Consider the following 18,255-nt stretch of genomic DNA (forward strand, 5'->3'; position numbering starts at 1 on the left):
AACTCTCTTTTCTTCGTAAAATTTGGTTTGAAAATTGTAGAAGTCATAATAAGCAAGGAAGGCATAATCAGTAAATCTTCAAAATGAAACGAACAATTTAAAAACTTCAGAACACTTTGGTGACCCTGCTGTACTAAACCTGATCTTAATTTAAAATGAATCATAATGGATCGAAGCTTTACGTTCAGTCACATCCAGAAATCTTATTGCTTCCATAATAATTTATTAGCTGAAAGGATACACCTACAGTCTATATCTTTGGTTGAATCACAATATTACAGTACAAGAATGACAAATGAGAAGAGGAATCTCTCAGAGAGGAGCCGGCAACCAGTCGAGCATTTCACCAGCAAACATGGGAATAATATCTCCTGATGCATAAGAAAAGGATTCGGGTACCTTCCATGGCGTCTTACTCAACTTAATCTTTGAGTTGTTCCTAGGAAGCCCATAAAAGTCTGGTCCATTGAAGCTAGTAAATGCTTCAAGCTTGTCGAGTGCATTTTCCTAAAATGCAAAAGTCATTGACTTATAGCGATAGCTACTAAACTAATTGAAGTAATTAGAAACATTATAACATGGATGAGTCCAACATGAGAGGATCTATTGTAATTACCTTTTCAAACACCTTCGCATATACTGACAAGGCTACAGGTGCATTGTAAATACCAGCACATCCACAAGAACACTCTTTTCTTCGTCTATCATGAGGAGCACTATCAGTCCCAAGAAAAAATCTTTTACTTCCACTTGTTACAGCTGACACAAGCGCCTCCCCTGTGTTATTCAAAGCAAACTTGCTTAGATTAGAACAAGACAAGTAGTAGGAGAAAGGGGACAAGACTAATGCAGTACATCTTGTAATTATAAGAGTAATGAATTATACTATATTATAAAAGGGAGTTTAGGCCCAAGTATAATATATAATATTCAAGATTGGAAAAAGTCTCAATCTTGAATATTATAATTTTATTTTTATTTTATATATTATACTATGTTATAAAAGGGAGTTTAGGCCCAAGTATAATATATTATACTTGGGCCTAAACTCCCTTTTATAATATAGTACAAAATAGTACTATATTTTATTTTTATTTTATATATTATACTATATTCTACTATATTATAAAAGGAAGTTTAGGCCCAAGTATAATATATAATATTCAAGATTGGGAAAAGTTGGGCCTAAACTACCTTTTATAATATAGATTGAAATAGTACTATATTTTATTTTTATTTTATATATTATACTATATTTTCTACTATATTATAAAAGGGAGTTTAGGCCCAATTATAATATATAATATTCAAGATTGGGACTTTTCCCAATTTTCAATATTATATATTATACTTGTGGGACTTTTAAAATTTCTACTATGCCCAAGTATAATATATAATATTCAAGATTGGGACTTTCTTGAATATTATATATTATATTTATTATATAGTAGAACTTGGGCATAAACTCCCTTTTAAAATAATATATATGTATATATATATATATATATATATTGTAATTTTTAATGTTTTTTAAGTCATTTATAAATGATATATGTTGTTTCCTTGATTGAAATATATATATATATATATATCACAAATGGAAAAGTCCCAATCAAGGAAGCAACATATATCATTTACAAATGACTTAAAAAGCATTAAAAATTACAATAATTATCAATTTAAAATATTTAAAAGTTATATAATAAAATAGGTTGACTCTTAGAATTGTATCAGGCTCACATATATTGGAACAGAAAAAATAACACATATCATTTTAAAATTACCAAAAAAATATTATAAATAATAATAATCAACAACTTAAAATATAGATATTTTAAAAGGGTTAATTTTGTAATTTTATCCATATCACATAAATTAAGACAATGTGACCAGTAATGTACGTTATTTCAAAGTTACATAAAAATATTATAAATCACAATAATTAATAACTTAACATTTTTTTTAAAAACATATGAAAATTTGGATGACTCTCCTAATTTCATTTGTGTCACATAAATTGAGACAACAAAAATAACATATATTGGGTCCATTTTAATTTATTTGTCTTATTTTTTTTATTTTTTTTTATATTTAAAAATTGCATAAAAATACTATAAATCATGATAATTGACAACATAAAATATGTTTTGAAAAAAATACAAAAAATTCCACTGATTCTTGAAGTGAATCTATCGTAAAAATACTATAAATCATGGTAATTGACAACATAAAATATTTCAAAAATGTTGTATGTGGTAGTCTTATTATGCCTTAAATAGCGTCAAAGAAAGTACAGGTTTATGATAAAAGAAACTTATTCATTTATCCACGCAAACAATAGCTTCAAAAACTCGATTGTTAGCCCCAAAACATACCATTTATATTATGCACGGGCAACATTATCTAGTCTATTAATAAAGATGAGTTTTTTCTCAAGCACTCAGTACTTTTCCAAGTCTCATTAAACATGCCCCCCATAATGGCAAATTCTTAAAAAGATATGGAAGCACCTTGTTTCAACAAGGACATTCAGGCCATACATTCATTTCCTTTTTTTTAAGCACATTCACAGCAGTGTTTGCATCAAATGTTCAAACAAGTTCACATGTCTAGGAAAACAAAAGGCAATGGATAGAACTAGCAAATCAAAGAGAGCCTGATCAAGTAGTGATTCGTGACACATTAGCATCAGTAAGACTTAAGACTTTCATAACTCTTACAAAGAGGTAAAAGAAATCAGGTAGAAGAAGAAACTCTCAAACAAATTATTCTACACAAAAAGAGGGTCAATTACAGGCAAATAGCTTCTACCTAACTTTCAAAATTTCAGGGTAGTCATAACTCTTACAAAGAGGTAAAAAAATCAGGTAGAAGAAGAAACTTTCAACAAATTATTCCAGACAAAAAGAGGGTCAATTACAGGCAAATATAGCTTCTACCCAACTTTCAAAATTTCAGGGTAGATGGCTCAATAGCCGTTTAATCCAATTCTTCTTTGTTATGGTGACAGTATATCTTATAGATAATCCATAAAACAAGATCAAAATGCCATATTCCAAAAAGATTATAGGCTTTTAGATTTGATTTGACGAAGTATAAGCAAGGGCAGATTAGTTTTCACAAATAGTGTTTTGGACTCACTTCCCACTTACAGGATCTCTTTATCCCCCATTCCTAAATCTCTGGCCAATAAATTGATCAGATTCATTGAATCTGGAACGAAAATAGAGACGAGAAAACTTTTAATCATGCTAATGGGAAACTGTCCAGAAAGATAAAAATATGGAGGCCTTGGAGTAAGGAATCTGAAAGTAAAAAAAAAAGAAAAGAGGAATTTGAAAGCACACAATGATAGCCTCTTAAACAAATGGTTATAGAGATTCACAAATGGTGAGAATGCACAACGGAATAAGTCATCGAGACCAAATATGGTATGTAACACCTGTGGATAACAAAGCTTACTAGCCCAAATATGGTGAGGGCATCTGGACTTTCTTTTGATGAAGTCATAGGAAAAACATGTTTCAAGTTGGGAAATGGTAGAAAAATCAGCTTTTGGCCGGGCCATACCCCTCTCAAGTGTGTATCCACTCTGGCAGCCAACCAGAATGCGTAACCGATTATTACTCGAAAATGGCTTGCACGTCATTTTTAGAAGGCATTGCAATGGTTGGGTAGTTGATAGAAACTGCAGTTCTCTTTAACTTGCGACTTGCTCCTTACGCACAGACAAGAAGGACAACATTTGTTGGAGGAGCAAGAAAGATGTCTACTTACAGTTAAATCATGCTACACTATTCTGCTGAAAAGGTTGATTAAGAACTTATGCTAAAACAATGCTCTCTCTTGGGAAATGTGCAATTTCTCTTTTCTTTCTTTCACTCCTTATCCTCTCTCCGATGAACTCTTCCGATGATTTTTATTAAGTTATGAAGAAGAGAACTTTCTTTGTTTCAGGAGATAAGTCATTTGAACTTATTGATATTTGCAACAATGAAGATCACGATAGTAGAATAAAGCAGTTGATTCACTAGCAGACTCAACATTGATGAGGAGAATCTGCCAAAGGCATGCGAAATTCTTCAACAAGCGTCACACAGGTTAGGTAATTTGTGTAGAAGATGGGGTAGGAAGATTCAAGTGTATACTTAAAGAGTTCCAAAATTTCAATGTTAGAGTCGTTATGTGAGGATTGAGTCTTGGTTGGGTGACAAAAAGTCTGCTATCATAATCCCAGAGGATGGCCACATTTGGGGTTGGGGTGACATAGCCGGAAAAATCTTGCGGTTCTTGAGGAAGCCTTCCAACCCAAGGTTCAATAAGCTTATTCATAATACAAGATCATTCACGGATATGGCCAGGATTCCACAGTGGGAGAGCAAAACAGTTCAAGCTTCGAAGCTGGCGCCAAACAGACCCAACAGTGATTCATAAATGGTTTATCAATAGATGGCAAAGCACTGTTGGTTTATCAATAAAGCATCTGGGATTCTAGTCAAGGAACCGAAGATGAGGATGATGGTAGGGGAACTTCATCTGTGATTCTGATGGTGAAATTTTCAACTGGCTTTGCCATCAGAGGATGAAATTATCCAAATATATAACAAGTTTTGGGATCTGAATAAAAAGGAAACAGAAGTGTAATCTGATTCAAGCACTGTTCAGATGCTGAAGATGCCTTCAGAGAATCAGTACATCAAAGTCCTTTTGGTGCTGTAAATTTAACTTTAAGCTCTTATCCCTCAACTCTGTCACTCCACTCTCCTTGCTGAAAGCAGGTAAGGGGAAGTCACAGGTACAACTAATCAAGCAGAAGCTGAAAGGGATGACATCAATCTTGGGAAAATGCAACGGTAAGATTAATACTGAGGAGAAATTAGAGTTGGAGAGTGCAATAAAAGGCTTGCTGGAGAAGGTAAGAACTGTGACATCAACAAACCCATTGGGATCCCTGCATACTAGGATGTGAAGCTTGTTGCTTCAACTTGATATTTTATTTCATTTTTGATGAAATAAATGGTGTATTGATAAACAAAGCATCCAGCAGATGCATAATTACAAAAGTAGGAAGAGTCAACTCCAAGAATGGACAAAAATAAACTTCCCAACAAAAAAGTAGAACTAAGCATCTGGCCTTGAGCTTGATATGTTTTCCTTTTGTTGATAGTGTTAGTATATTGTCCAGCTTATGTTGATTAGGATACTGAATGCAATTCTATTAAGGTTCATGTATGAAGTAGAAGCATAGAATGCTAGCACTGTACACTTAATTTGCTCAAGTTACCTATCACACTGGAAGAAAATAATTAACCTTGTTTGTTAAAATGCAAGTGTAAGTATGCAATTCCTCAACTTTTCAAAACCATCTAAAATTGGAAATAAGGAAATTAACCTCTTCCACTTTAGTTGAGTTGAACCAAGCAAGTGGAGGTTAATGGTAAATGCATTATGCATGAGAAAAAAATGAAGTTCTTGTCCCCTTTGTTGAACCAAACAAGGTCTATATGACCTTGTAGTCACTACAGGTGGTTAACCAAAGAATCCTAGTCGGTTTTTCAAATTAAAAGTAATGTTACTTCATGGTTGTTCTTGCAACCGACAGACAAACACCAAGCGATATAAGAGAATTTGAGCATCAATATGAAAGGATAAAGGATATTACTGTGGATCTCTCTTTTGAGGACTGGAAGGCAGTAATTATGTGGTTGTAAGCCCCCTTGGAAGAGAGAATTCCTGTTCAAAACAAGATGTTGTGGGGTGACAGTCGCTGCAACAAATCCTTTAAAGAATGATAGGAAGGTTAAATTAGCATTTGAAAAAGGAAGGTCAATGAAGTTCTTTCATCTGACAAGAAGACTAAAGTTCAAAGAGGTGGATAAAGTAGAAAAGACTACCTTCAGTGCAAGATTCAACAAACTTAACAGCATCCATGGTGGTAACATGCTCCATCACGACCTTCAATCGTGGAAATTTCTGCACCAACGGTCTTAGAACCGTTTCAATGAATACCTTTTCTCTATCAAACATGTCAACCTCAGGATTAGTAACCTCTCCATGAACCTGCAGTCAAATGTAATACATAAAAATCCTATAAAATGAAGTTCTTTCAAGGAAAATGACAAAAATCACAAACTTTGACAGAACATTTGGGGGAAGAAGAAACATGATTAAGGTTGAGTCATTACAGTTAAATGCTGAATCTATTTTATAGCGATCCAAGATAAACTGAAACTAGAAAAGCTATAGCATAGGCAAGAAATAACATTAATCATGTATAGCTTCAACAGATACATGATACAACTTTGAATGTGCATCTTTCTACAGTGATAAATAGCAATTTTTTGGTGGTAACGTTAGCATGCACATTAGAGCTTATGCAATGTTCTAGAGGAACAGGAAGAAAGCTTAGCACCAAGTTTAGCATTACCAGCAGAGGCATATTATGCTCAACCATTTCTTGTAGAACCGGTAAACACTTCCCGAAAAGATCAGTCACTCCATCTTGAGAATTTGTCGTGGCACCAGCAGGGTACAACTTCACCCCAAATACGACCTGGCTCTCTCCTGTGTTATTAGTCTCATTTTATCAGAAATAGTGGACAAAAAATAGATAAAACAACAAAAGAAAAAGGAAAAAAGGATGATTCTTAAATGCTTTCATGGAAAGAAAATTAGGAACATGGGTCATTCACATTGGAAAAAACTGCACCCAGATGACAATACACAATCAGTTCAACTTAAATGCTACAAATTTTGACATGTTCAAATTTCCTCACAGGAGAGTAGACCCTGACTTTATAAAGGACAAGAAGCTTGTAATACTGACTTCAAATTTCAAGGATTATGATCTGACACGAAAGTAGACATAATAAAAGGACCAAAAAAAAGGTTGGCATAGCCAAGAATCTAGCCTTCAGTTTTAATGTTTTGAGAACAAATTGGGAATTACACTTAGCTTTAAGATGAGATTTAACAAAGAATTACAATGTCTCTCAAATTTCAACTCTACTTCAAAGTTTCACAAATTGGCTTTCTACTGGTGCCTTTCCTGTCATGATCTTATTGATGCTTAAATACAACCATTATCATTCACTGAAATTTATTTTTGTTTCCTGAGATTCATGCATGCTCTCTGATAGAAGAATATCAACACGCACCGTTAAAACAGTCATAATATAGAAGAATAACACCTAATATATTTTTAATGCAAGATATTTCCATATCAAAAGTATATTGGACTTACTTGCTAGTTTGATTTCCATAGGACTGGTTGTATCTGTCAAATAAAGTGTCATAAGAGGGTTGAAATCACTATCAACAGGTAAAGATTTCAATATCGCCTCCCGGTATGCTACAGCAGCAGCAGTGGTAGTGATAGGAGGCTTCAAATTTGGCATGACTATTGCCCTCCCAAAGTGATGTGCACTTTATCAAATAATGCAAAAATGAACAAGTCAAAATCAAGATAGAGAAACCGAATTTAACAAAGTGGGACAAGAAGTAAAATATAAAGTATAAACTGAATCACAATCAGCTGAAGTATTTAAAACTAGAAACCTGTGAGAGACAACTGCCTTTAGAACATCACCATCACGGAGATGAAGATGCCAATCATCAGGTTGTGTGATTGAGAGCTCCATTTTTGCACTGTAGATTTTTAACGATCTTTTGCGTCCAAAGCTAACAACTGGTATATGTGAAACCTGGATAACCAAAATAATATGATATGATTAAAGAGGTCTGATTTTTTAAGTCAAATTTAGAAGAGCCAGAAAATCAAAGGTATTGATTCCTTTATAGAGCTGATTAGTTCATAAACTTCTTATGCACTACTCTGGACCAGAAACTGAAAGGTATTGATTACCTTATGTAACACATTTAGCAGTCGTTTGGTGTGAGGTATAAGGTATAATAATCCCAGGATAAAATGCAGAATTATTTTACCCTTGGATTATTTATCCCACCATTTATACCTTATTGATAGGATAAGTTATCCCATATACATGGTGGAATAACTTATCCCGGGATAACTTGTTCCCTACCAAACGACCCCAATTCCAAGAATTTGATTTAGGGACAAATCATTTTTTTCCATAAAATACTCTCGCACTAGTGTGTCAAACACCTTGTAACCTTTTCATTAAGTAATGCTGAAATGCAAATATCTACTTAGAAGTAAAAAAAAATGCCCCAGAACCACATATAAACTAATAGAGGTTTAAGCAAAAAAGGCAAATTACATGGGTTCCCTGCATTCAACGGCTTAATATGTAGGAAAATGATACCTTCTCACACTTTATAATGGGAAACAACATTTTCGAGTCAAAACAGGCAGATAAAGAGAGTTTATAAAGAAATCTAAACATGTAAAAGTGTTCTATTACATACTTTGCAGGGGGGGAATAAACTCCTCATCACTCTACAATCTGAGAAAGTTGTTCCTTTAGAAGCCAGCATTTTGAATGTAACAGAAAATAAACAAAAAAATTCGAGATTTGAGGAAGAAAAGTAGAGAAAGAAAGAGAAAGAGAAGCACCACTTTGAGGAGACGATGGATTTTGCGGTTAGCTGCAATTGGAAGCACTGCAAGTAGAAATTTGGGGGATTACAAGACGGGAAACAAAGTTCCAATTGATTGTTATAACCAGATTTTTCTGACAAATTTACTTATATTTGTTGGAAAATGTATGATTAGGTTAAATATAAATAATATTTGAAAATAGAAAGGTAAATTTTTTAACTTTTTTTCCCTAGAAAAAGAATACGGAAATAAAGTTTTTACTTTTGAGTTAAAAGATCAAAACTAAACTTAAACTGTTTTTTTTCTTTCTTTTTTCTTCATACCGTGTGAAAAATCATAAAAAATAAAATTAATTGAATGAAAAAATGTAACAAAAATATTGAGATTTTTAGTAGGTAGTGCTTTGTTAGATGAATTCGATTAATCAGATTTCAAAATTGGCATAAAAAAAACAAACCTTAAAATAAAAATAAAAAGATAAATCAAGGAGGCAGAAATACCGAGATTCCTTTGGAGGCTAGCGCCAGCGTCGGCGCCGTCACCCTGCCGGAAATTAAAGAATAGCAAGTGAATAAAAGCAATTTCAGTTTCGGTGTGCCCCAAGAAGTTGTTCAGAATGGCCAAGCGTGAACTATCTGGTACCTTGAGGAACTTGAAGTTTATGCAAAGGGCTTCTCTCAGAGAGGAAAAGCCTAAGAAGGAAGAAGTAGTGACACAATTGATAATAAATTGAGTGAAGAAGCTTCAAAAACACGTCCCGAAGGTTCGGCTTCTGCTGCTTGTTCTTCGGAGACGAGTGAACGGATTACTAAAAGAGAAAATGGTACATCACAATATGGGTTGGAGAACTCTGATCTGGACAACCCTAACGAAGATCTTAAATCGAGATGGGTATATAATTAATTAATGCGAAGTGAAAAAAACATGTTTATTTATGTATTAAGCTATTAAAAATAAGAATAAACTATTGTTAGGATAAGAATAACTATTGTTTGAATGACTGTTACATATTGTTTCATAATGTATCGTTATAACGTATTGTATTATTTTAATGAATACAATATTTGGATAGATTGTATAGTTCTTCGTTGTTAAATAATGTACACATTCATAATTTGAATGATAAACAAAAAAAAAATTGAGTATAGAGTAGAGCTACTATGAAAATATAGGATAAAAAATGAAATATGATTATTAAATAATAAATAAAGACAAAATGAGAAAAAATATTTTTACATACCATCACACCAAATCAATTGTTATATAAAATGAGTGTTTCATTATTATCTAATGATGAATTTAAACAATATGGTACAATAAAAATTTTGTAACAATCAAAATACCCGTTATATTTAAGGGTAATGCTAAATAGCCAGAAAATTTGATTAAAATTTGGCTAAACATTTAAAAAAATTATAATATATTTTTTATAGTTTAAAATAAATTGATCTTTTTTCTATTTTTAAAATTTAAAGGTATTAAGTTAAAAGGGTAAAAATGTTCAAAAAAATAAAAATAACATAAATAAAATATCATTCTGATCAAATTCTGACTAAATTTTCTGACCAATTTTTTTTCCCTATATTTATATCATCAATACAACACAATACAATACGAAATGAAAAAAGCCTCCAAAAAGGTGAAAGTTCCCACCCATGTGCATGATATTCGTCTTACAATTGCATAGATTTTTACGTAATTAAATGTCTTTAGTCATAGATTCATAATTAAAAGATACTTACAAATTACCATTTAAATCTATTCTTATACTAGCTATAAAAAAATCATCTTACAGTTTTTTAATACTATTAAAAATTATTTTTTTAAGTCAATTCAAACGAGTTCATTTTCGTTATCTTTAGCTTTTTCATTCACACACACAAAAAAATCTTTATAAACTAATTTTTTTGCCAATCCAAAATCAACATTTAAACAAGTTATTTTATGAAAAAAAAACATTATAAATCATAAATTAAAATTTCCGGCATTTAGAATTACTTTGCCATAAAATATCAAAGAAATATAAACTGTTTTTTTTTGTTAGACAAACTTTTTCAAAATATAGAAAGATTTTTTATTTTTTTTTAAGAACAGAAAATGTTTATAGATCTTGATTGTGACTCAAATTGTAAAACTATAGAAGTGCTTTAAATATTTTAAATACAATGCTTTTATAAATATTTTTCACTTTATATGAAAATGTTGTAATTTGAGTTGGAGATGAAATTACATTTAGTTATAATTTTGATTTAGTAAATAATATTTGTTTTTAATGTGATTTAATTAAATAAAATATAAAAATAAAGAATTGAATGACGGTGGACTCGCTTTTGGTTTCTTCTAAACTTTCTTGTTTCTTCTTCTCTGTAGACTTAGAAGTTTCTAATTTCACCCAAAATCAGAGAAATGGAAAAAACTATATATATAGCACTACATAGCTGTCATTGGGAGAGTTGTGAGCACGCAATAATACTCCTCTAAAGAAGCACAAAATTTCCCCTTTTTGCATATTAAACTCTCTCCATCAACATTTTATTCAGTTGTCAATAATTGACTGGGAATTTGATTCCCGAGATCGGCTCAGCTGTTCTTGAATACTCAATTTTCGGGCGACTCTGTTACAATGGGTTGCGTTGGATCCTCACGTACCAAAGGAGATGGTAATTTTTTTCACCAATTTTTACTGATACCCATTTGGTTTCTTGGCGTTTCCTTTGTGTTTGAAGTTGATTGCTTGCTTTCTTGATGAAATTATTGCTTTCTTCAATGTTTAGTGATACCCATTTGGTTTTTTGATGTATGAAGTGAGTTTTCCCAGTGTTTTTTGAAGTTGATTGCTCTCGCTTTCTTGATGAAATTATTGTTTTCTTCAATTTTTAGTGATACCCATTTGGTTTCCTGATGTATGAAGTGAGTTTTCGCAGTGTTTTTTGAAGTTGATTGATCTCGCTTTCTTGATGAAATTATTGTTTTCTTCAACTTTTAGTGATACCCATTTGGTTTCCTGATGTACGAAGTGAGTTTTCGCAGTGTTTTTTTTTTTAAGTTGATTGCTCTCGCTTTCTTGATGAAATTATTGTTTTCTTCAATTTTTAGTGATACCCATTTGGTTTCCTGATGTATGAAGTTAAACATCGCAATGTTTAGTCTGTGTTTGAAGTTGGTTGCTCTCTTTCTTGGTGAAATTATTGTTTTTCTTCAACTTTTAGAGATACCCATTTGGTTTTCCAGACAGAAAATGTGTCTTTGTGCGACTCCGCTTTCTGTGAGTTCAAAGATTGCATTTGTTCTGGAAGTTGATTGCGTTCTTGTTATTATTGGTAGAGTTGTTTGTTTTAGTAATTTTTGGAGATCTCAGTTGGTTATACTGATATTTGGCTATGAATGATCTTGCCTTTCTTGGATTGTTTAATTGGTGCTCAAGTAAGTGATATTTGATAATGGATAATTAGTGATGAATTAGGTATTGGGTAGGTATTAGTACTACTATTTATGTAATTGTAAGTTCCATTTTGTTAGATATTGTGGCTGTTTGATACTAGTGGGTAGGTTGTAGTTGTGGGGATAATGATGTGTGATTATTGACTTAAAATATGAGTGTGACAATGAAGAATAGGTCGATAAACTGTTGTGGTAAAGTCGTCATCCAATTTTTTAAACTGTTCTTTTGTTCATTAAATTTGATAAGAGACATCACTATTCCTTTTTTCTTTAATAAAGAGAAACCACTATTCCTCATCATTGGCATTAGTCATCTTGTCTTACTCACATTTCAACTTTGAAGTTGTATCTAAAGAAGATTTAACTGGAAGACGAGCTAGATGCAAAAGAATTTGAATAAATAGAGTATGTTATTTGGGAGTCAAGAAATACCCTCGAAACAATAAATTAGATACTTGGCAGAATTATTGACAAAGATGCAGAAATAACTCAACATATATGCACTGGAAATAGATCGGCCAAGTGGCAGAGTGCATTCGCCTACTACTTAAATAGATGTACTCAATGAAATTGAAAGGAGAATTATATTATCTAATGAAGAATCATGTTACGATAAGTGTAGAATGTTAGGCAACTGGAAAATAATGTTTAATCCAGAGTAAATTTTACTTAAATAAGATAGATTTGTAATAATAATGACAGAAACTAGAATCTAGGAACAGAAGGTAAGGACTGAAAAACAACATGGTTTGGTTGTGTTGATGGACAAAAAACCATGTTTAATGACGAATGTGTCTTAGATCAAGTCCGTGCTGATAAATTTAAGATTATAGCCGGTAAAATGGTGATGGTAGAGCATATTGGAGTTTCTGTCAAAAATCTGGAGTACTTTCATCATTAGTTTTTTTATGGTTTGATCTTCAATTCATAGTTATCAAAGTCCACGCATGCTAGTTGACTGTTTTGATTCTTTCCTCTGGAAGAGATTAACTCAAATAATCAAATCAGATAAAAGTTTGTGTTAATACACTGAATATGGAAATGCACTAGGAAAAGCGTTTTCTGTATTGAACTTTGTATGGTGTACCTTTTTGTGTGAATAGATCCTTTTTTCCGATGGTATGGAAAGGTGCACTGCTGGTTTTTGCTCATTTTATCAAAGGTCGTACTAATGAACATATGGTAAAGATTTAGCCTTTGTTTGTATGATTTGAATTTTGTTTGCTTTGCATTTCGACATATTTTCCAATTCACAACCTGTAAAGTTTGTAGCCGGTGTTGCTTCACTTCTTTACTAATCTAATACGCAAGACTTTTTGTTTTGTTTGTGGACTCGTAATTTAGCTCTGTTTGTTTTCCTTGATAAGTTGTAGTTATTGCTATGTTGACTTAAGCTTTTATTGAAATTTCTAGGTATTTCGCGTTGCCTCATGGTTTTATATTTGCTATAATTGATTTCTCATTACCTCCCTAGGCTTTTGTTATGAGCATGTGCTCTACTATTCTTTCATATTCAATGATCTACAACTTTTTATTTTTCTGGACTAATTTCCCCTTTATTTAATGATCCTTCTAGTCTCTTTTCTTTTCTCCTCATAAAGAGACATGGTTCTTACTATTGCTGTTGATGCCCTTCATCTCCCGCAGAATATGTGCTTACAGAATGTTATATTGAAGTGCTGATGATTGTTAAGTGCTATTGTTCGAATAGATCCATGTAGCTTGTTCTTTATCTAATTGAATGTTGTATCATTTGTCTCTTCTCAGTGGAATTCTAGTAAGAGTAATATTCCTAAAAGATAGTCTAGATCAGCGCTAGATCACTAGTGATGTTACTATCTGCTTTTTAGAGGCATCTGTCCTCAGATATTTGTCTCTGTCCTATGCATGTTGGCTAATTTAATTTAAAGCATGAGAAAATACTGATCTATGTCCTGAAATGTAGTAAGGAACTTTGGAAAGGAAAAGAGATGCACTAAGGCTTTATTTCTAAAGTGACGATTATGATTTTAAAGGAGGAGCAGTGCATGATTAACAAATTAAGTGTGATTAAACAATCCAAAAATGTGGGACCACCATACACCCAAAAGCAAATTCTAGTGCCAATTTATGCTTGCCAATATAACTCATTTTTGGTGGCTGTTAGTGAGCATAATGATTTGGGTCCACCTTACACCCAATAAGGGGTTTCGATGAATTTAGAATTCTAGATACTTTGCGATATATATGCGATGGATAATGTTTGATCCTCCAGCTATTGCTACTGTGACTGCTATGTGCTGTTGCACTCTAGACAATTTGACTTTTATCCTTTGCCCTTGTCACATTGTAGATAAAACTCTATTTATTTAGTTTCATCATCAAGGATACAAAAAACACAAAACCTTGTTTTTACCTTTTTGTCTTCCCCTACTTTGGACAAAAACAAGTTAAGCAACACAGTAGCCTTTTTCTTTTTTTCCCGTTCATTGTCCTTTCTTTGAAGAATTCTCCTCCTCTCAGCCAGCTTGGACACATCATCTTGCAGAGATGGTGTCTCCATAAATCACATTCATTAAATGAACGGAGTATTGTGTACGTGGCTATTGTTTGTTTCCTTGCTTTTGTCAGGAAATTTACCTTTGGTCATCTTGACTACTTTATGAGGCTGTAAGTTCCTCTATTATCATCCTACACCTTCACTCAACTTCTTGACCCACAGAAGTCAGTGGGTGACTTCATTCTTCCTGAGATCCATTCCCAAAAAACATGTAGTTATTTTCTTTTCTTAATTCATCGGAACTTGAATTTTGTGTCATTATCTGCTCTTAGAATAACACTCTACGACTCTAGTGTCTAAGTAGGCTGATGTGGAGCAGAGAAGTTGTTATTAAGAGGATCATCCATATTTAGAGAAATAAAGAACAAAATGAATTGAAAATTTATAATAGAGGGTAGATTCTGGAACTAAGGATTTTATTTCTGGAATTGGATCAGATAATTTGTTCTAACAGAAGTTCAGAGCTTCAAGGATGGATGTTTGATTTCCCATAACCATGTGAAAAATCTTTAAATCTTTTTATCTTTTAAGAGTTGTTTCCCATTCACCTAGTAGAGGTTTCAACATTAAATCATAGCTAATACTTGAATGATGCTCATATATTTGATATATGTTTCAATTATAAAAGTATTGTAGTTCACCAACATCGTGTCTTCCTCCTTCATTTGCAGAAACTGTTAGGAAGATAAGAAAACCAAAGCCATGGAGACACTCAGAACAGATAACAAGAGCTCAGCTTCTAAAAATGCGTGAGGAATTCTGGGACACTGCACCACACTATGGGGGGAAAAAAGGTAAATTTCTTGATTACTTTTACTAGCTTCTGCAAGTTTCTGGATCCACTGGTTCAATAGAGATGGATGTGTGATCAGGTAACAGTACTATGGGCCTCTGCATTCTTATTTGAGTAACCAGTTAGTGATAGGGCAATTGTTAAACTCTAGAGTACACATGTGATGATGTCTGACAATCTATATGGGAGCTTGGGCAGAGTTGATTGACAGTATAATGATGTGTAGGAAGTAGGAACTGCTCAAGTATGGATCAAAAGAATCGTTCTTGATGATAAGTTGCTCTACTTTAGGAGGGTTTATATCATGCATTAAAGTTTTGTCATAACGATCTGGCTCCAGTAGTTTGTAACTTGAATATCTCTTTCAGGCAAAAAATGACTTTGAATTTATGAAAATCAAGCTGACCATGATATCTTTTAACATCCAAGCTACATCTAATTTTAAGTAATGTGCCTTTTTTCAGCTGTTCTCAGATAACATGGTCATTTCAAAAAGTAGCATTCCCAATTTGCTCCTGAGCGATAACAACCTTAATGATCCTTGAAAATGTTTCGGTGCTATCAGTTTGGCAAAGTTGCTGCAGGAAGAAACATGTCCATCTCCAGATCTGTTTTGCCTTTCCATATTGTTGGAAAGTAAGCTGCATTAGTGTCTTTTAAATAGTTAATTAAAACAAGGCACATTAGCTAATTGAATAAGTAATTTCAACTTCTAATGAAATGATATTTAAGAAAAACAGAAACATAGTAACTTTCCTTTTAAAAAAAATGGGAAGCTAATGCCAACTTTCAGAAGAACCCTTTCTGATTGCAGCAATGACAAGGAGCTTGTGTATTCAGAAGAAGTCGGGAAAGCTCTCTAGTAAATCTCACTGTTAATTAGTTTTCAGATCTTCATAATTGAGATACCATTCATTGCATAGAACCTCATATTTTCACGTAGCGAATGAATGGGACACTAGACGTATGATTTCTTTTTCTGGTGGTTATTGTTAAAATTCAGAGATTGAAATGAAGCTATTGAAAACTTGTAGTAGGGAAAGGTCCATTCCCCAACAGTATAGTGTATGGAAATCTTTTTTCTTACAACATATTATACTCCATTTTCAGAGATCTGGGATGCGCTACGTGCTGCTGCAGAGGCAGAAATAGGCCTTGCACAAACAATCGTGAACAGTGCTGGGATAATTGTTCAATCCGCTGATTTAACAGTCTGCTATGATGAGAGAGGTTTGTAGTACACGTCGCTTAACACCTTCAACTTCCATTCCTGAGAATCTTAGTTAATGTTGATTCATCTAATGCAGGTGCCAAGTATGACTTGCCCCAATATGTTCTGAGCGAACCAACAAATTTGACTGGTGAAAACTGAGAAGGCAATATAATCAAGTGTTCATGCTTCATCGAGACTGTAAATGCTGTAAATTGCTCTCACAAGTCATTTCTCTCAAACATTCATTTCGTTTTATGCATTATGGTCCTGTTTCACGACATCAAGAATCGTCTGTCACAGCAGCAACATGCACCATGATATTCTTTTGGACATAATATCTCTAGCTTGAAGAGGCCTTAGCATAAGTTTCAATTTCATGAAGTACATTTTGTCTAAAAATTCTCTTCCTAGTGCTCTTTTTGACAAAGTAGATGAGCAAAACTTGATTGTACACTCTTTTGAATTCTTGAGCTCTTACCCTGTTATATTCGCGATAAGGGGTTTGGAGTGATGTTCTGTACTCCTTATTAAGAGGTTTAGATGTACTAATATGCTGCAGAAATTTGTCAATTTTGAGTCAAGCAACCTACCTCTGAGTTGGCCATTTCTTTATCATTATTAGTTAACTCATCAGTAGATTTAGGTTTTTTCAGCACCTATGCATAGTAGTAACAAACTGTCTACTGTCTTGTGGATTTTACTACTTTAGATATGTCATAGGTGGGTTTCACTTCAATCTTGGGCTTTTGTAATAAAGCCCATCAACTATACTTGAAATTCCATTATCTTATTATGATGATCATAATTTAATATGTTTATATTGTAGGATTATAAGATAGCAATTAATTGTGACATTTTATTTTTTTTATCAAAGCAAAACACATTGCATGATCATGCACACGTGTACGGACAAGCAAAACTAGGAATAACAAATGCACGTGTTAGGCTACACGAATCAATGTCTAATCTAAGCTTCTACACGTATTAGTAATGCTTGGGGAGAGTTGAAGAGGTGATTAGACAGAATATGAATAGGTATCGGTAGGTGAGGCGCTTTTCTTTTCCCTAAAAGTTGAGTTAATTTATGTTTTCTTTTCGAGCTATGTGATTCTACACCCAAACTAAAACTATTCACCTCACCTTTAGTACACCAATCAAGAATTAGTTATTTTTACCTTCCCGCCAAACTAGAACAAGAGCCAATCGAGTTGATCCAAGTGTTATTTTCTCATTTTTCAAACCTTCATTAATGTGCAAAGTAAATACTATAATTAATTAGAAGTAAACCTACATTCCTCAATAAAGTTACACCCTAAGATTGGGGGAAGTAGGAGACGGCGGCCGCAAAGGTGCATTTTGAGTACTTTGTTTTTTCAAACCAAAAACATGATTAACTTTGAGAAATTTCACGCTGCATGACTAATTAATTACATTTACCTATAAAAGCAAAAAAGATTAGTGGACTTTGTTACTCAAATCAAACATATTGTCTCTTTGGAACTAGACATCTTATTCAGTTCCCAACATTTTAAAATGATGTTCTCCACCTCTTACACAAAGGCCAACATTGACTTGAGAAATCATTAACAAAGGTCAACATCTTTAACCAATTACTCTTTTCGTTCGTTCATGTTGATTTAACACACTCTTTAAAAAAGTTATTTATTAGAGGTTTATTTTACTATTATGCTTCAGAAAATTTAATTTGATTTAAGTTTCTTGAAAATTTTCATATCAAATTATATTCC

The 18,255-nt window shown here is 32.9% G+C and overlaps 3 protein-coding genes across 3 annotated transcripts in view; 2 read left to right on the forward strand and 1 right to left on the reverse strand.

Annotated features, from left to right (window-relative positions):
- LOC125836649 (probable WRKY transcription factor 65) overlaps positions 1-18,255 on the forward strand; it is a 212,052-nt gene that overhangs the window by 147,227 nt on the left and 46,570 nt on the right. The window lies entirely within an intron of this gene.
- On the reverse strand, positions 311-8,462 carry LOC125836646 (dihydroorotase, mitochondrial). The gene is made up of 8 exons (XM_049515846.1): positions 8,389-8,462; positions 7,558-7,703; positions 7,244-7,425; positions 6,428-6,564; positions 5,895-6,060; positions 5,663-5,779; positions 617-777; positions 311-507 (listed from the first exon to the last, which is right to left on the reverse strand). Exons 1-8 carry the CDS (start codon positions 8,455-8,457, stop codon positions 313-315), a joined length of 1,173 nt encoding a protein of 390 aa, XP_049371803.1. The 5' UTR covers positions 8,458-8,462; the 3' UTR covers positions 311-312.
- Positions 10,873-17,088, forward strand: LOC125836659 (uncharacterized). Its single transcript, XM_049515862.1, has 4 exons — positions 10,873-11,181; positions 15,173-15,295; positions 16,405-16,524; positions 16,602-17,088. The coding sequence occupies exons 1-4, from the start codon at positions 11,145-11,147 to the stop codon at positions 16,664-16,666; spliced, it is 345 nt and encodes a 114-aa protein (XP_049371819.1). The 5' UTR covers positions 10,873-11,144; the 3' UTR covers positions 16,667-17,088.

This window comes from Solanum verrucosum, unplaced genomic scaffold (assembly GCF_900185275.1).
Source record: "Solanum verrucosum unplaced genomic scaffold, falcon-dt-bn FXZP01000278.1, whole genome shotgun sequence".
In the NCBI taxonomy this organism is placed as follows: domain Eukaryota; kingdom Viridiplantae; phylum Streptophyta; class Magnoliopsida; order Solanales; family Solanaceae; genus Solanum; species Solanum verrucosum.

Bases quoted from the DNA above. Each gene is read 5' to 3' on its own strand.
- LOC125836646 (XM_049515846.1), bottom strand. From the start codon at position 8,457: ATGCTGGCTTCTAAAGGAACAACTTTCTCAGATTGTAGAGTGATGAGG. The intron at 6,565-7,243 runs GTAAGTCCAATA...CTAATAACACAG, and splicing joins TATGGAAATCAAACTAGCAA to GAGAGAGCCAGGTCGTATTT. The intron at 778-5,662 runs GTAATATCCTTT...TGAATAACACAG, and splicing joins CCTCAAAAGAGAGATCCACA to GGGAGGCGCTTGTGTCAGCT.
- LOC125836659 (XM_049515862.1), top strand. From the start codon at position 11,145: ATGGGTTGCGTTGGATCCTCACGTACCAAAGGAGATG. The intron at 11,182-15,172 runs GTAATTTTTTTC...CTTCATTTGCAG, and splicing joins CTCACGTACCAAAGGAGATG to AAACTGTTAGGAAGATAAGA. The intron at 15,296-16,404 runs GTAAATTTCTTG...CTCCATTTTCAG, and splicing joins ACACTATGGGGGGAAAAAAG to AGATCTGGGATGCGCTACGT.